The sequence below is a fragment of the Sarcophilus harrisii genome, chromosome 1, assembly GCF_902635505.1.
Source record: "Sarcophilus harrisii chromosome 1, mSarHar1.11, whole genome shotgun sequence".
Taxonomy (NCBI): domain Eukaryota; kingdom Metazoa; phylum Chordata; class Mammalia; order Dasyuromorphia; family Dasyuridae; genus Sarcophilus; species Sarcophilus harrisii.
The window spans coordinates 660,813,380-660,832,112 of NC_045426.1; the positions used below are offsets into that span (position 1 = coordinate 660,813,380).

Sequence of the window (18,733 nt, forward strand, 5' to 3'; positions counted from 1 at the left end):
GTGGTTTATATATGATGTGTTTGGCTTAATTATTAATAATTCAAAAATTAAAAGTGTATTTTCCTAAGAGTTGATTATATCCCAATTGAAATTTGTAGTAGAGGAACAATTTTCCAAAAGAAAGTTAACTGGATTCCTTCTAAGAAAATGCTTTTTATTCCCAACTTACAAGAAGCTTGTGCAGTTGTCCTACATGAATAAGATACTGCAAGATGCCCGCCCTAGCCTTCATATAGCATTCCTAAGCAGAACCTGAAGCTTTTAAGTTGCTGACATATTGCATGTTAAGTCCTGACACAATTTTACTTAGCTCTGTTGGAGTGGTCTCAATGATTATATATGAAACTCATTTATGTGGACCATATATTTAAAATCAATTTTTTTCTTTTTACTTACAAGTATATTTTTACTACCTTGAGTAAGGGGAAATGGAGAGGATAATGATGGAATACAACAGCAACTCCTAGGAGCAAAAGACCATCCCACAGGTTACAGTTGGGGGAAAAAAAACCATTTATCATTAATAATTCACAAACATTTTTGTGCAAATTTTTTTTTATTTCCACATTTATATCACAATGTGTCCACTTAAAGGACCAAATAGCAAAGTTGCTCCCTTCTGCATCTGAAGAACACAGAAGTCTAGTCACTGTACATTCACTAAGGCTCTTTGTTTTTGCAAATCGCGTTTATGATGAATATCCGTAAGGCAAACAATATCTAAAGGAATGGTAACAAGTATATTTCCAGCATACAAAACAGGCTCCCTCTTCCCTCACAGGACAGTTACACACTAGTAGCACCCGCAGTTACATTTTTTGGACTCTAGAAAGTTGAAGTTTTCTAGAAATTTGCAGGAAGGGAAAAAGGATAAAAATTATTTGGCTACTGGGTAGGGGAAAGGGAGGGGACTTAAAAAAAAAAACACACAACTAAATTTTTGCAGCATTTCTTGAAGACTGGATTTAAACTGAAACCAGACTAAAATATGTGGATGCCTACGGAATGTGAAGTTGGAAATTGATTAACTGCAGTAGTGCATGGCTGCAGTTTGAAAAAAATCTCTGCACCATGTGACTTAAAATAACCCAATCGCTCAACAGAGAGATGATGCAAATACAAATAAAACTACAGCTGTTGCACACTGTCTCACAGACATCTCACTGCCAAATTAAAAAAAAAAAAAAAATCAATGCAAATAAATAGATGCGTACTTTTAAGGTAACTCTTTCACAACAAGTATTCTGTACCTGCCTGTAGATAAGATTCCGGCATTCACATGTGCTGGAAATCATTTGAACCTTTTGGGGACTAACACTTTTTATAGCTGGTTTGCTATAGAGTTTTGAACTCAATTCTTTGTCCTTCGTACGCCCTTCCTTTGCTATTTTTGTTAGTAAACTGGTAGCAGCATTTCACAAAAGAAGAACTTAGACAGAAGAGCTACAAAGGATCAGCCCCTCGAGACCCTCTTCCAGGCCTGTTTTCCAGGACAAGAGGTGCACTCTCCATGTTAAGCATCATGGAGTCTGCCCTGCTGTGTTTGCTAACTGCAGATGTGAAAGCATTTTAGCATCCTTATATTCAGTCTAGGCAGACATAAGGCAGGATGTTCAATCTACCATCATCACCATGTGGATCTAAAGATATGCACTGCGTCCAATCATACCAATTACCCTGTGTATCATAACAACCATTCACCCCTGGCCAATGGAGTTGCCTTATTCTGTTGAGATCATCATTTGTGACCTCTCTACTAACTCCAGGCAGGTCTGTGGATATACTGTTTGGCACTAGAACATGAGTCTTTCTAGCTTCTCTTCTAGTGCTTTCTTCCTGCTTTAAATATTCAGACATGAAATAATGAGCTCCTGGTGTTTGTACGCCTGATGAGGAAAGCAAACTACTCTGTCTATTTAAATAGGACTGAATTATTTCATTTCTGGACAATTCTTTCCAGTTCGTTTGTTCAAAAGGACTCTGCAGATTTGTTTTTTGCTCCGGCTTGTCCGGTTCTGTCCTGTGCTGGTCAGCAAGGGCAGGGATATCTACCTGCAAAGAATCCTTTTGTGTTAGAGGTTTAATTTGTCCAGTCATAGGATCAAAGGTTATTTTTCTCTCTTTTAACCTGACAGGCTTGACACCCCCTTCTAGAACCTGTCCGTCTAAGTTCACTGTGTAGTCTCTAGATCTGTATCTCTTCTTCTTCTTACTGTCAGACCCAGAAGCAGCATTGTCATCACTGTCCATCTTGGAAGCCTCTGGGGAAAATCCCACCCGTGGCATCAGGGTCTCCCCAGGGGGTGAGCTCACTTTGCAGCCAGGAGAAACATGTTGGAGGGTCCCTAGATGCCGCTGATGACTTTCAGAAGATGTGTGTTCCTGCCAGTGCTGAGAAGTCTCCACTCCAGTCTGATGGGAAGCTTCCGGTCTTTTTGCAGGTACTGGAGGCGTTGAGGGCTGCATCAGTGACGGTGCTCGTGACGACGGTGATGAAGCCTGGGTAGCATCTAAGAAGTGGGACCTTTGAGATGGACTAGGCAGAGAACCCTTTGGTGCATATGTGGGATGCTGCCGGACAAATGGCTCATGCCTTAGGTTGCTAGGACTAAATGAACAGCGGGGACTCTTAGGTTGGTGCTGCCCTGTAGGTTCTTCCGGCTTTTCATGGTGCTGTAGCACTGTAGTCTTTAGCTGTGAGGAAGTGCTGGAAGGTTTTACAAGTCCGGGAGAACTCGTGTGAGGTTTGACGGCATTGACTGGTATCTTACTGTGTTTATCATTCTCACTATGTTCTGTCCTGCTGCTTTCAGGCCCTGTGTGCAGGTTGACATCAAGAGGGCTAGGGAAATTTTCAGGACTCCCCCCAATCCCATTAGTTGGAAGGGGAGAAGAATTTTGTAACAGTTCATGGCTAGCTTTGGAAACTTTGGAAGGAGGGCCTTGATGTCCATCACGGTGTTCTCCTTTTCTTTTTCTATTTCCCAGTTTTTCTGTTTTCGGGGAGTTTAGCTTTTGAATATCATTTCTATTTTTCAACTCATGAATAGGTTTGGACCCTGGAACTGTAGCAGGTGACACATCTGGTCTACAGTTGTGAGCGCCACCATTTGCCGACCCTGGTGGGTTTGGCAATCCCCTTGGCACAGGTTCATTTTGGGTCACAGGTTCAATTAACTTTTGCCAACTCCGCAACAATTTCTTGGCACGTTTGGCAAGTTCTTCATTTTTCGTCTTCTTTCTTACATCATTGATGAGTTTTCCTAGCCTTGTTTCCTACAACCAAAGAGAAGATACTTTATTCCCCTAAATCATAAACATTCTGAACAAAAGCATATTCAAAAATACATAAGGGTAGGAACAAACTAAGTCTGAATTAGGGCAAAGGCAGGAATTTGTGTTCCCTACTAAAGTTTTTCAAAAACTAAGCCCCCATTGTGTTACTTGCAATCTATGGGAAACAAGTCTTCTTGTAACAAGCTATTTGACTCATCACAAAATAATTATCTACAAGTCCTAGAGGAAAGTACGTTTACAAAAAGCCTTATTTTAAAATGCCTGTCACTACACTTGCTTATATATATAATATATATATGAAAGCAATATCCCAACACACATATAAACAATATGCACATACATATGTGTGTATACAAACATACCTGTGTGTAATGCCCTACAGTTTGCCTTTCCTTAAATAAAACTCTAGATAAAACAAGAGCAACTCAAATTCCAATCTAGTTCTCTTAAGGGGGAAAAAAAAGCAGCAACTGAAACAAACCAATTTTCTCAATGCAAGTACAAAAAAAGAATCAACTTCAGATATGCTGCCACACTAAGATAGCAATACAAACTGAAATTATGCTTGAATTCACAAAGACCAGTAGATTTGATGTTCAAAATAAAGCCAAATCTGGGAAAAAAATAAGGTGAAATACTTTAGCTCAAATTGCTTTGGAATACTCCAGATTCTTGCCAAAGCCAAGAATGACAATACCTGAACAGGTGGTTAGTGCTTATACTTCTGAGTCATAAAGTTAGTCTCAATATTACATTATTTTATTATAATAGGTCATACCTCAAGTGCCTCTTTGGTAATGGGATATTTCTCCAAGCTGGAGATAACTTCCAGTACTGCCACCATGTTATGGATCTGCAATGATAAAATTATTATCATTAGTTCCATTTACTTTCCCAGCACAGATAAAGAAATTGCTATATTGGGGCCACATCAGGCCTCTTCCCTGAAAAGACAGGAATTATAATATAAGCTCCTTGGGACCAGGGACTGTCTTTTGCCTTTCTCTGTATTCCCAACAATTAGTATAGTGCCTGGCACAAAGAAAGCACTTTACATCCATCTCCTCATCAGTAGTTAAGACAAGTAGAGGGAGGGAGATGAGAAGGAAGAGGTTCCTAGGACAATATCTAAGGGGAATAGATTAGAATAATAAGCCAGGCAAGGCAGAACAAACTCCACAACAGTTCTAGGGCCTGGAAATAAAAGTTTAGAAACCAGAAGAAAGCCAAGTTTTAACTAATGACTTACTAGGCAACACTTCTATGAACAATATTACAGCCATTCTATTCCACCTCTCAGCTAGCCTGCAAAGTTTTAAAGTACTGTGTGCTATGCTAGCTCCTGGGGATACAAAGACCAATTTCCTGCCCTCTAGGAGCTTACAATCTAGTGGAACACCAACGATTACAAAAATGACTTGTTGACAAATGACAAGTGCAAAGCTAAAGGACCAAAATGTAAAGATAAATTTTAAGAAAAGAATTGTGACCACAACATGCAACTATCACCTTCTCCAGTGCTGAATTGGGGCATAAAGATGATAAACTCAGAAAATTAGATGCAAATTTATGCTTTTATAAAAACCACTCTGGCACAATGACTTATTTTCTACAAAACAGGGCTAATGTTATGTAGCAAATAAGCATTCATCTTTCAAGAAGCCACTAAAAGTCTGAAATGTAACATCCTTTAGAGAAATGCACACCAAAAACAGTTTTTACTCATACCTAGGTAAACCAGTGAAGAAGCCTATAGATGGAAATGGTTAATGTAGGAGAGGCACACTGCTATGAGGAGGTCTGTACTTGGTCAAACCTCCATGAAAAAGAATATGGATGATGTGGAAATTAAAATTGTACATTACTATCTGACCCAGAGATACCAAAATGCTTAATCTCTCTTCCCAGTTCTCACCCCTGATAAAAACAAAGGTCATAAATAAAACAAATTACTCACAGGGGCCCTTTATATGACAAAAACTTGTCACCACACAAAATATGGAGGTGCCCATCAATTGGGGGAATAGCTAAACAGAGCGTGAACAACTACACAAATATTCCACCACAAGAAACAATGAAGATGAAAACTTTAGAGAATGTCGTATGAACTGAATCTAACTGAAACAAGCAGAAATAGGAAAAATTAATTTATATAATTACAATAATGTGAACAGAAAGAACAAGGGAGCTGAAACTTAATGCTGTGTAATTGCAATGATCAAGTCTGAACTCCAAAAATCCATTTCCATTCCTTGTTTGTAGAGAGTCTGGAAAGCTACATATATACATATTCATTGTCAGACTTGGCTGATATGTTGGTTTAAAAATGAAGATGTCTATACCAAGACAAGGTCAAAAGGGTTCATTCATGATTTAGATATAGAAGAGTGATACTACAAGCAAATCAGGAGAACAAGGAATAGTCTACCTCTCAGATCTGTGGAAAAAGGAAGGAAGTGACCGCCAAAGAACTTGAGAACCTTATAAAATGCAAAAAACTGAGACACTAATATATTGTTGGTGGAGTTGTGAACTAATCCAACTACTCTGGAGAACAATTTTGAACTATGCCCAAAGGGCTATCACACTGCATACCCTTTGATTCAGCAGTGTTTCTTCTGGGTATGTATTAAAAGAGATCATAAAAAAGGGAAAAGGAGCCACCTGTATAAAAATATTTGTAGCAGTCCCTTTTGTAGGGACAAGGAATTGGAAATTGAGTGGACTGCCCATCAGTTGGGGAATGGCTGAATAAGTTATATGAATGTAATGGAATATTATTGTTCTATAAGAAATAATCAGCAGGATGATTTCAGAAAGACCTGGAGATACTTGCATGAACTGATGCTGAGTGAAGTGAGTAAAACCAGGAGAACATTGTACCCAGCAACAAGAAGAACATGTGATGATCAACTGTGATGAATGTGACTCAGGTCAATTCCAATACTTTTGATGGAGAGAGTCATCTGCATCCATAAAGAGGACTGAATGTGGATCACAACATAATACTGTCACCTTTTTTGTTGTTTGTTTGCTTTTTTCCTCTCTTTCCCATTTTGATCTGATTTTTATTGTGCAGCATGATAAATGTGGAAATAGGTTTTTTTTAAATTGCACGTTTAACCTATATTGGATTGTTTCCTGTCTGGGAGAGGGAGCTGGGGAGAAGGGAGGGAGAAAAAATTGGAACACAGCTTTTGCAAGGGTGAATGTTGAAAACTACCTTTGCACATATTTTGAAAATAAAAAGCTATTAAAAATTTTAATGCCTTTAACTCTGTATCATGCAGTTTATATTTTCACTGTTGATTAGGCACATATTAGATATTTGATTTTGTAACTTGAGATCCTTTGATTGTTTTTGAAGTTTTTTTTTTGTTGTGAACATGAAATAAACTATTCAATTTGTCTTTTTTTAAAAAAAAAGTGTCAATGAAACGAGGTAAAGTGCTGTGCAAAGCTAAAAGCAGTCCTATAAATAATGGTGATGTAAAAAACATAAAGGGATAAGGATAGATCTAGAATCACAATAAGATAGGGAAGTCTCAAATGAGGACATTACTATTAACTATAGGTCAATACTTTCTGTTCAGTTTATAGTTTTATATTAGAATTGCCAAGATGTCTCCAAAGTAGGGCCAGCAACAATTCCATCTTCCTGTGACAGCCAATCTGTGGAGTTTACCTCCAAAATTATCACATCCTTAATTCCTCAACTAGTGCCCCATTCTTCCCTTTCTCCAATCTACCCTTTTTATTCTATAGCCTAAAACCCAATCCGTGTACCTATAGCAGTAGCAAGCAAAGGTATCTTTGGGAACATCCTCTCCTATCTCTAGAATGCTTGTCTCAACCCCCCTAGATCACCCAGTGGCTTCAGGAAGCATTCTTCAGAGGTCAAGAATCTCTACTGAGGAAGCGTATGCCTCCCTCTCTTCCTTCTCAATGGGACTGTGTGATTTGCATAGGAAATCCTGGCATAGATGAATTGATAAAGATGACATAAGGAAAACTGTCTCATCTATGTATGCTCTAGACTTTACTGATTGATCTCAAGGGGAAAACCAAAACTAAAAAGGTAAGAAGTTGGAGGAAAATATTCATGATTTGGTGAGGACACCCTGGCAACGTGAATTATCTAAAAATAACCTATTGCTTCAGTAGATATTAAGTTCACTTTTACTGAAGGTTCTCTAGCTAGATGACCATTTGTTAAAGATGTTATAAAGGAGATGCTTCTTTTGGACAGAAGGCACAGTGAGGGAAAAAGACAAAACAATCCATACCTATTTCAGTACACTCTAGATTTGGAGTAACAGGACTTGGGTAGAAATCCTGGCTTTTCTAGCTGAGTAACACCCCTGGGCGTACTTCACTTTTCTGTAAAAATAAAATGGTAAACTTGTACAGCTAAGTGGTACAAAAGAGCACCAGTCCTAGAGTTAGGAGGACCCAAGTTCAAATCTGGCCTCAGGCACTAGCTATGTAATCCTGGGCACCCATAACCCTGTTTGTCTTAGTTTCTTCATCTATGGAATGAGCTGGAAGAGGAAAGGGCAAACCACTCCAGTATCTTTGTCAAGAAAACTGGGTCTTGGAGAGTAGAATACAATAAAAATGACATTAGATGAAAGAAATGTTTGGGACCAGGCCAAGGGGCTAACATCAAACATGAGCCTTACAGACATTGGAAAACTAGTTTTTAAAGATCTAGATCACTTGACAGAATTCTTAAAACACCAATGGCCTGAGATGATGCTTAGTCATCACAGTACCCTGCCTGATAGTTTCAAAGGCAAGCAATATTATCTTCTGTCTCAAAGCCACTCTCTCCAACCTTTCCTCTCATTCTCATTCCTAACCAGGTTATATTTTATTTTGATTCCCCTTTCCATTGTACCCTCTGGAACTTTTGGTTTCTTGTTCAACCCCATTCATCCTGGATTTTTTCATTCTTTTCACAATTTCCATCCACTGATTTTTTTTAATGTTTTTAATGTTTACTCCAGCTATCTATATTAATGCTCTATAGCTCTGTCAAGGATACCTACCAGTTTTTAGGTTATATTATTCATTCCTTAAGGACCAACTTGGAGTCTATCTCTCCCCACTATAACCCCTAACCTCATAATTTAGGAACTTGTAAAAGTTCTTCTTGAATACTTGCACCAATCTCTTCAACTCCTTTAGCCATTAGAAAAAGAAAATCATACTCTTAAATCTTACTGTCATCCAAAGCTGAGCTATCTCTTACCAATCAACAAGCATTTATTAGGGACTTACTATGTGCCAGCCACTGTGCTAAATGTCAGGAATGCAAAGAAAAAACACCAATCTCTGCCCTCAAAGAATTCAGTCTAAGGGAAAACAAAAGAAGAAAAATAGAGTAGATGAAAGGTAACCTTAGAGAAAAAGCCCTTAACAGGTCTCTACAGGGAGTCTTACAAAACCAATAGCATTGCGCCCCCTCCCCGGCACCCCTTGCTGCTCCTCATATCTCCAGTCTCTAAGCTTTTGCATTGGCTGGCCTCAAAGTCTCAGCCACAGCACTTCATTTTTTTCTGGTTTCAAAAAGTTTCTTCTATAAGAGACTTCATAGTTACTATATGTTGCCAACCCTATTAAAATGTGAGCCCTGAGACCAAGGACAATGCATCCCTAAATGTCTAGTACATAATAATGCTTGCTGACACCAAGGTTAACCATTATTTTTTGTAAGATGGTCTAACAAATGGAATACTGTCCACAAACTACATAAATTATGTAACCTACAAGCCATTTAAAAAAAAAAATTACCTTCTTAGTCTGTTTGCCCAATCATTACAAATTATTTCACTGTGCTTCTACTAAGAAAAGGGATTGCTATTTTTTGTGACCTTCTATTTCTCCCCAAATCTTCACCTCAAAAATTCTCTATCCTCTCCCTCTCTGCTCTATTCATTTACATGAGTCCCTGGAAAATTTGCCTCTTCCTTCCATCTCATCTCTGGCCCTGCTTCAATCTAACATATTTTTATTACTTTCAAAAGGCAAACACTTAGAAAGGGATTTTCAATTGGTCTCTTCCATCTTTTCCTCTCTCTTTACTGAGTTAAAAATTACCCCTTGCAATTCCTGAACTTACGACTCCTATCACTAAATTGTTTTCTCCAAGATTACTAATAATCTCAACCATTAAATTTAAGGATCCTTCCCCAATGCATAAATGGTCAAAGCATATATACATGCGGTTTTCAAAGAAGTCAAGACAAATAAAAATGTCCCAAATTAATAATTAGAAAAATGCAAATGAAAATAATTGGAATTCTACCTCAAACCCATAGTCTGGTAAAAATGACAAAAAAGGAAAATGCCCTGTAGTTGTGGAAAGAGCTATTGTGGTGAACCACCAGTACAGCTGTGACCTGATTGAGCCATTATGGGGCACAATTTGGAACTATAACCACAAAGTCACTCCAATTGTATATACTTTTTAACTCAGTGATGTCACTATTAGATTTACATCCCATGAGCAGGAAAGTTGCAGAAAAACTTGGGAAGACATATGTACTGATGCAAAGTGAAATAAGAAGAAACAGGACAACACTGTACACAGTAACAACAATTATTGCGAATGGCTTATTTTCATCAATATCTCTAAGTCAATTCCAAAGAACTTATGGTGAAAAATGCTGTCCACAACCAGGGAAAGAATTGATGGAGTCTGAATACAGATTCAAACATAATTTTTTCACTTTGTTTTTCTTCCTTTTTTTTTTTTTTTTGGGGGGGGGGGAGAGAAACATGGCTAATAAGGAAATATGTTTTGCATGATTTTGTGCACATAAGTGATATCATATTTCTTGCCTTTACAATGAACGGAAGGAGAGAATTTGGAACTCAAAATTTTAAAAAAGCTAAAAATAAAGAAATAATAAATAAAAAAAAAAAGATTTACATCCCAAAGAAAGGAGGAAAAGTTCCATATGTACAAAAATATTCCTAAGAGCTCCTTTTGAGCTGACAAAGAATGACAAATTTAAAGTGTGTCCATCAACTGGAAATGACGTGGTAGATGAGGGTAATGGAGTATTACTGAACCATAAAAAAATGACGAAAGGAATATGTCAAAGAAACATAAGAAGACTTGTATAAAGTAAGTATAATCTAGAAACATGACCAATGTAGGGAACTTGTTTTGCTTGATTATGTACATATTTTTCTTTATTATTTTATTTTCTCCCCAATATATAAAAGTTTTAAACATTTTCTAAAATTCTGAGTTCCAAATTCTTTCTCCCTTCTTTCCCCTGCCTCCTCATTGAGAAGGTAAGCAACTTGATACAGGTTATACACATGCGGTCATACAAAACATATTTCTATATTAATCATATTGTGAAAGAAAACAGAACCAAAGCGATTTTTTAAAAAAAGTATGCTTCAATTTTCATTCCTATTCCACCAGTTCTTCCTCTGGAAATGGCTAGCATTTTTCATCTTCAGAACTACCTTGTATCCCTGAATTACTGAGAATAACTAAGTCATCCACAGTTGATTATCATGTTCAAATATTGTTGTTACTGGGTACACTGTTCTCCTGGTCCTGCTCATTTTACTTTCTATCAGGTCATGTAAAGCTTTCAGGTTTTTCTGAGGGCATACTGTGCTCATCATTTCTTATAATAACACAATAGTATTCCATCATAATCATGAGGATAACTTGGTCAGTTGTTTCCTAATTGATGGGTACCTCTCTATTTCCAATTTCCAGTAAAAGTCTTGCTATAAATGTTTTACTACGTTTTTTTGGTTAATTTATTATTACTTTGGCATATAGACCTAAGAAAGGTATTTCTGAGTCAAAGGGTATGCAGGGTTTTATAGCTCTTTTGGCATAATTATAAACTGCTGTATAGGATGGCTTAAATCAGTTCAAAATTGCCAAAACAATCCATTGGTTTAAGTATTCACATTTGGTTAAAGTTTTTTTCTTAAGATTTCTTCAATGAAAGGGAAAGTAATGGGAGAGGAGACCCTAGTGATTCGGCTACAAAAATGGAGATGAGAAAAAGGGAAGGGAGAAGATAGAAGGAAAATAAAAGAAGCTCACATAGCTTTTAAAAAGACATTTGAAAATAAAAAGCTTCAATAAAAAAATGGACAGAAGTAAACAGATTAGCAGAAAAAACAATAAGCAAATCAACTTTGAAAACAATATTTTGAATTGATTATTTACTTTAAAAAGCAGATTCCATCTTCATATACAAAAAAAAAATAAGTTTAATGGTCCTTTCCAACTCTGAAGTTATGACCCCTATTTCAGGTTTTATCACCTCTCACCTGGCTTACTGTAATAGCATCCAATTTGATTTCTCAGTCTCTCCATTGCCTCTAGGATAAAATACAAAATCCTCTTAAATAAAGGCTCTGATCTATTTTTTTTCAGACTTATACATATACTCCCTTTCAAATATTTTATCTATTAGTCCATAAGCTCTTCCCCAACTCCACATGACATTTTCCATTGCTGTGCTTCTGTAAAGGTCTCTATTACCCATGCCTGAAATGTACTCAACTACTTACCTTCATCTATCTCTTTATATCCCTAGATTGTTTCAAGGTTTAGCTCAGGTGCTATTCTTGCTCTTCCTCCTGCCCCAAGTGTCTTCTTTCCCTCTTGAAATTATATATACTTAGTAGTAAACATGGTTTAGTAAAACATATGCTCCATGAGGAGAGTATGTTTTCTTTTTACTTCCAATGCTTTATGCACTGTGGGTATTTTATAAAAAGAATTTTTAAAATTCAATCTAAGATTCCTTCCAGCTCTTAAATCCTATGGTGATAAAACAGTAAACTTATAATAATGGAAAGGTGATATTCTTATATCATCTCCCAACATTCAATCTGTCACAGACATGGCAATACAAATCATGTGATATCCCTATCTTCCAAGTTGCAATGAATGGCCACTGCGTCATTTAGAAGAGTATTTAAAATGCAAAGTGTAAAATTTTGGAGCTAGAAAACGAATACAGAACAAGAATCCAAAGGACCCAGAATTAGGAACTATTAACTGTCAGTATTTGAAAAAAGTCTTCTTATCTAAGGTGAAAGGATAAATTTATTATTGCTCTCTTGTCTGGTTTTTACCTAAAATTCACTAGATAGAAAGCAAGAAATGGAATGGGACAATGGAACATTTATCAACTACTTGTAGGTATTAATTCCCTTAAATTCTTTACACTTATTTGAGCCTCACAGCAACTCTAAAAGTAAAGAAATTGAGGCAAACAGGGTTAAACCAACTTGCCCAGAATCACACATCCACTAAGTGCCTGAGGTTACATTTGAACTCAGGTCAGTGCTCTATTGTGCCAAAAAGCTGCCTCAAGGTGAAGCAAGTTTTCTAGAGATTGCTTTCTAATCATTTTCAGAGAAAGTTATTGGCATTTAAAATGGCTTCATCTTAATGACTGTGCCTGCTAAAACCTATTTCATTCAATAGTAGAGAACAGATGAGGGAACTATAAAGTAATAGGATTGAAAAAGATAAGTGGATTTATAAATGCATCTCTGAATTAGAGTTTCCTTATCAGAAAAATCAAAGATCTGAACTAGAGGATATCTTTAAGGTTCCTTCAGGCTCTTACAGCAATTCTGAAATTTTAAATTTGTTAAAAAAAAAAAAAAAAAAAAAAGCAGTATAGTCTGGATGATATTCAAGATATTCAAAGGATCTCTTAAAAGTAATTCAAGAGAGGGAGCACTATATCTCAAATAGCAAATGTGCTCATTAGAAATTCCTTTATTTGAAAGTTCTCCAAGAGAATTTCAATGAACCAAAATGAACAAAATAAATTGTATCCCAAAAAAACAATCTAAGCCAGAGGTTTAGTCCTTTTGGTATCACAGATCACTTTGGCAGTCTGATGAAGGCAGGGATTCTTTTCTCAGAATAGTATTTTTAACACATAAAATGCCTAAGTTACTAAGTAAATCAATGACACTGAAATAAGATCAAGAATCCCTTATCTAAACCCTAGTGGTTTCTCAATGGACACATCAAGATAAGATGATCCCAATTTTTGCTGATGACTAGCCACTTACCCTCTTGATTTCAGTTCTAAAATATATTATATTCTGCCTATACCTTTGTCTACAGACTGCTTTTAGTCCCCCACACTCATTAAGTTCTATGAAGACAAGATATCTTTCCTATTAATTCTCTGTGTATCTCTTCTCTTCTGTCTGTGTCTCTTTCTCTCACAACCCATCTCCTGCCCCTACTTGCAGGCCAGCCACTCAGGAGAAACCAGAGTAGGCTAAATTACAGAGCAGATGTGCACTGTTTAACACGGAAATGGGACATGGTCAGAATGAACAGGTTAGAAAGTTATTTTCCCTGAAGTACCTGTATTTGATGAATGACATTTAAGAACAAGTAAAGTACAGGCATAATAGAATATGTAAACGCTGACAAATATCTGAGTTAAAATCCTGCAAGTCAATTAAAGCTGTGTAAACCTAAGCAAGTCACTTACCTACTACATTCCTCAGTTTCTTCATCTGGAAAATGAGGATAATAACAGCACTTACCTTGCAGAATTGGAAAGTGCTCAGCTAATTTAAAAGTGCTAAATGAATGCTAGCTATAATAATAATGATTATTATTAATTAGTATTACTGTTGAAGCTCAGTTGAAAGATTTGAGGGAGGAAATGTTAGAAGAATAAAAAGATAATGGACATTAATAATTTCCAAATAATTACCAATAATTTTAGCTTTGAAGACATGTCATGTTATTCCTTTTCATATACTTTACATTCCAGTCAATATCATCTCTATCCTCTTCTCTAAAATATAATGTTCTCTAGGAACAGATTTCTTGGGGAATTTCTGTGAACAGCTTTAGTTTCAGTTCAGTGTAATCACCCCAAATGCAGCCAGGAATTAAAAGTTAATATCCTTTATTATCTCCTTCAAAATAGCCCAGTGGCTTTCTTAGAGGCCTATCTCTCTCCTTGGTTCCAAGAGCTCTTGCCACTGAGTCCTTTGTCTCTTCCAGCTTCTGCCTCTAACTCCCTCTGAATCCAAAACCTCCAGCCAGCACAAAGGTGGAATATGGAATGAATCTGACTCCACCTCCGAGACAGTGGGCTTGCGGGCTTCTGTCTCATGAATCTCCTGGACTGAATCCTGGCTCTGAATCTCCTGAAGTCCTCAGCCAACACTAAGGTGGAAGTTGGAATGAATCTGACTCCACCTCTGAGAGAGTGGGCTTGTGGGAGCTCCTCCTTATATATGCTCTCTTAAAGGTGTGAACTCTAATAAGTACTAAGTACATAAGCATTGTCTCTATCAATTCCACTGACTTAGCACCTAGTTTCAACTTCTGGCCCATAACAATCCTCCAAGGCTTTGCACAGTCTGTCCCATATGTTTAATTTAACAACACCAATACCTGACATTGGTACTCATGTTATCAAAGTTATCTTTGCAGAATATTAAAAGTGAACACACTAATGGTCAAATGTATTTCTCAAAGGAACTTCCTATCTTCATATAGTCATATGATTGAAAAGTACAAAGGGGGACAAAAAAAAAAAAAAAAGATTCCTGAAATTTATTTTGTTGTTTGTTGCTTACCAAGAAAAGCATTAAGTTCATGGAGCAAAAGAACATCTTAAAGCAACACCTCCAAAAAGAAGATTTTCAGGCAGGCTAAGATAAAAGAAAATTCTTTGAGAGAGTTCTACTCGATGATTATCTGATAAACTTCAAACAAATCAAAAGGCACACATTCAACCAAGGAGTTGGCTTCTATAATAAAGGATACGTCAGGAGTAAGCTCCAAATTGAAGGTTTCTATATAGAAAGTGACCATACTTGCAAATGTCACTATTTCAAATGATAATGCATTAAGGCCTTTTGGCCTTTCAGGATCTTTTAAATGAGACCTATGAACTGAAAGATAGAACTAAAAATCAATATCAGAAAAACAAGAAGACTTATGATATGACTTGGGACAAGCAGCCCACCCGCATAGCATATCAATTCATTTATCTCACAAACACTGCAAGTTGGAAAATGAATAACGATTCAAAAAAGACCTCCAAAAAACAACCAATTATTTTAACAATACTGTCTAAACAATGCTTGTATGTTTAAAAGGATGTTGGAAACACTACGATTTTCATAAAATCAAACCTGTTAGTGACCACCTGAAAGTTAAAAAGGAGTCATGTGGTAGATGTAGGGAGAATATATTATAATTCCAAACTATGTATAATATGTATAATATAACAAATGATAATATATGATCAGAAAAGGAATTGGAGTAGTTATTTGGCCAAAGTAATAGCTAAAAGAAGAAAACCAAGAATTTTCCCCTTGATATACTGACTTAGAAATCTCGGCTACCAATACACAAACATCAAGATCCATCCCTATCTGCCTACAATCATTCTTATTTACTCTTACCCTGTCAATGCTATCCCCCAAGAATAGCTCATTACTGATCTGCTTCCTTTCCACTTCCATTGTGCCTGCTGGAACACTTGCTCCATGATTTAAAAACAACTTCTCATTTATTTTAAAGTAGATTAATTATATTTCCTGTTTTTGTTTTTGGTTTTTTTTTTTATCATTTAGCTAGGTCTTCCTCTTCTACCAGGAGCTACTCTTCATAATAATTTTTTTTTAAAGGAGAAAAACAACAACAGTGAAACTTATGAAAGCACTGAAAAAAAAAAAAAAATCTGACATTCTATGCAATGTTCCACACCTGTGGACCCTTCATCAACCATAAAGGAGTGAAGAGGATATTTTCTCTTACCTCTTCTTTGGAGCCAAACTGGTTTCTTTGTAATTTTGTAGTATTCATTTTTTATTTTTAATAGTTATTTGCATTGTGTCTGTGTGTGTGTGTGTGTGTGTGTGTATGTATATATGTTTAAAAATGATGTATTCTAAGTTAGATAGTCTTTCCATGCTTTGGGTGATTAATATAGCATAATAATAAAATATTTTCCTTTCCTACTTGTATTTTCTGATACTCAGCAATATTTGGCTACTTCCTGATGATACTGCTTTTTTTCACACCCTTTTTTTAGTCTCTCTCTTACACCATACCATATCCAATCCACTGGCCTGGGAACCAGCGCTGGAAGATTTCTTGCTCTCCACAGTCACTTCCAGGATCCCCAGGTTCCACCATCAATTAGTCAGCAAGTTCTCCTGGGAGAATGATCCTTCCAAATTTATTACTCCATGCATATCCTTTATCTACTGAATCCCAGAATAATATAATTCCTTTTTTAATGATTTTGGTGCCAAGCTCACTGTCTTTTTCTCTTACTCAACAACTTCAACATATTGACCGATGTGAACTACTAAATTTCTCAATCTACCTTTTCTCCATGGATTCATTCAACCTTGGAGAATCATCTTGTTCATCTAATCCCAAAATTATTTTATCTGTTCACAATTTATTATTCTTACATTAACACCTCATATAAAACTATGAGATACCAGTTAACAAGTATTTACTTATTGGGTACTTACTTAATACTTAGTAAGTACAAGTACTTAATAGGAAATGCCTCTTTTTCAATGGGGGCTAGCCTATAAAGACTAACCCTATTATTCTTAGTCCCCCCTTTACCCCTCCAATTCATTCCTAGGACATTTCCTACATTCTTTATTATTATTACCTCTCTTAATTCTAGGTGAAAGAGTTTAAAACGTACAATTTCCCCTGTTTTTATAAACTTATCCTGGTTCTGTTTCCAAAACAGTTATATCCCCAAAGACTCTGAACTGAGCACCTTGAATGAAATCTTACTTGGTGATCAAGTACACAATGCATTCAATTCTCGTTTCTAAACAGATAATTCTCAGATCTATATACAACTATCCCTAGCATCTCTCCAATGTTGAGACTGTCATGTTGTTGCACATCATTTTTATAGACCAATATTATTCCATTATATCCATATACCATAACTCATGCAGCCATTTCCACTCAATTTGATGGGCATCCACTCAATTTCTAATTCCTTGCCAATACAAAAAAAGATGCTATAAACATTTTTGCACATTTTATTTATCGATTGGAGAATGGCTTGTAAATTTTTAATTATATCTTTGGGACACAGACCAAGGAGTGACACTTCTGGATCAGAGTATGAGGTTTTTATCCAAAATGATTGAATAGTTCATAATTCCACAAAACATGCATTAGTGTCCCACTTTTCCCAAATCCTCTCCAACAATGATCTTTTTCTGTCATCTTAGCCAATCTGATAAGTGTAAGATAATATCTCAGAGTGGTTTAAATTTACATTTCCCTAATCAATAGTTATTTAGAGCATTTTTCCATGTGACTATAGATGTACTCTACAATTTCTTCTTCATTTAAAGGAAAAAATAATGAAAATGTTGGAAGGGCTGTGGGAAAACTGGGACATTAATGCATTATTGCTGGAATTGTGAACTGATTCGGTCATTCTGGAGAAAAACTGTGTATATCTTTTGTTCCAGCAGTATCACAACTGTGATCCCAAAGAGAGAAGCACTCCCAGGGGGAATCAGAAGAAAAAAGCTTGAGTCTTGAAACAATGACTATTGTGGTCCACCCTTAATGGAAAGAGAATCCTTTCTAAGATACACAGAACAAAATTTTATGCAGGCTTTGGTGGAGCACCTGGTCAGGAAAATCCTTAATTGCCCAGAAAATCAATTCTTCTTTTAGAACATCCTAACATTAGCAAGATTTTCCTCCAATTGTGCCTAAATGTGAAAATGATACCAATTCTTCTCCTACTTTGACCCTTTGGGAAGAAGCAGAACAAGTTTAATTTCTCTCTTGCATTAACAGCCCTTCAAATACTAAAACAATGTCATGTCTTCTTTCAAGCATTACTTACACTATAAAGATGCATAGCTCTTTTATGTGTTTGTTAATTTTTTTAACAAGTTTTTCTTGGAATCTTCTTTTCTTACATCACTATATATATATATATATATATATATATATATCAACTATCCATTCCATTCACCCTCCTAGAGAGCTATTCATTCCACTGGAAACAATATTTCTTAAGAGAGAAAAATAAAATCAGTATAACTGATCAATACGCTGAAAAAGTCCAAAAACATGTTATGGTTAACATCTGTGGATCTATCATCTCCACAAAGGTATGCATTCTCTCTCATCTCTTCCAGTCTTTCTTGATCTTTGGTATAATTATTGTATGCATTAGTTCATAAAGATCTTTCCATGCTTCTTTGCATTCAATACATATAATCATTTCTTAGAACATAGTAAGATACCATTATGTTTATAAACCAAAATTTGTTTAGCCAATTCATCATCAATGGACATCTGTTTTATTTCCAATTCTTTGCTATCTGAAAAAGAAATGTGGATTATAAATACTTTGGCAGATGGATT

At 36.1% G+C, this 18,733-nt stretch overlaps 1 protein-coding gene across 3 annotated transcripts in view; it reads right to left on the bottom strand.

Annotated features, from left to right (window-relative positions):
- Window positions 1-258: 258 nt before the first annotated feature.
- Window positions 259-18,733, bottom strand: part of MED26 (mediator complex subunit 26) — a 91,853-nt gene continuing 73,378 nt past the window's right edge. Inside the window, exons 1-3 of one of the 3 annotated variants that reach the window (XM_031947972.1) lie at window positions 11,617-11,653; window positions 4,076-4,150; window positions 259-3,276 (exon numbers count right to left, since the gene is read on the bottom strand). In XM_031947972.1, coding sequence (XP_031803832.1) covers window positions 1,585-3,276; window positions 4,076-4,141 — 1,758 coding nt within the window. In that variant the 5' untranslated portion in view covers window positions 4,142-4,150; window positions 11,617-11,653 and the 3' untranslated portion in view covers window positions 259-1,584. Of the gene's footprint in view, window positions 3,277-4,075; window positions 4,151-7,583; window positions 7,705-11,616; window positions 11,654-18,733 lie in introns of those variants that run through there. The other 2 variants (XM_023496999.2, XM_031947971.1) reach the window with 2 other exon arrangements.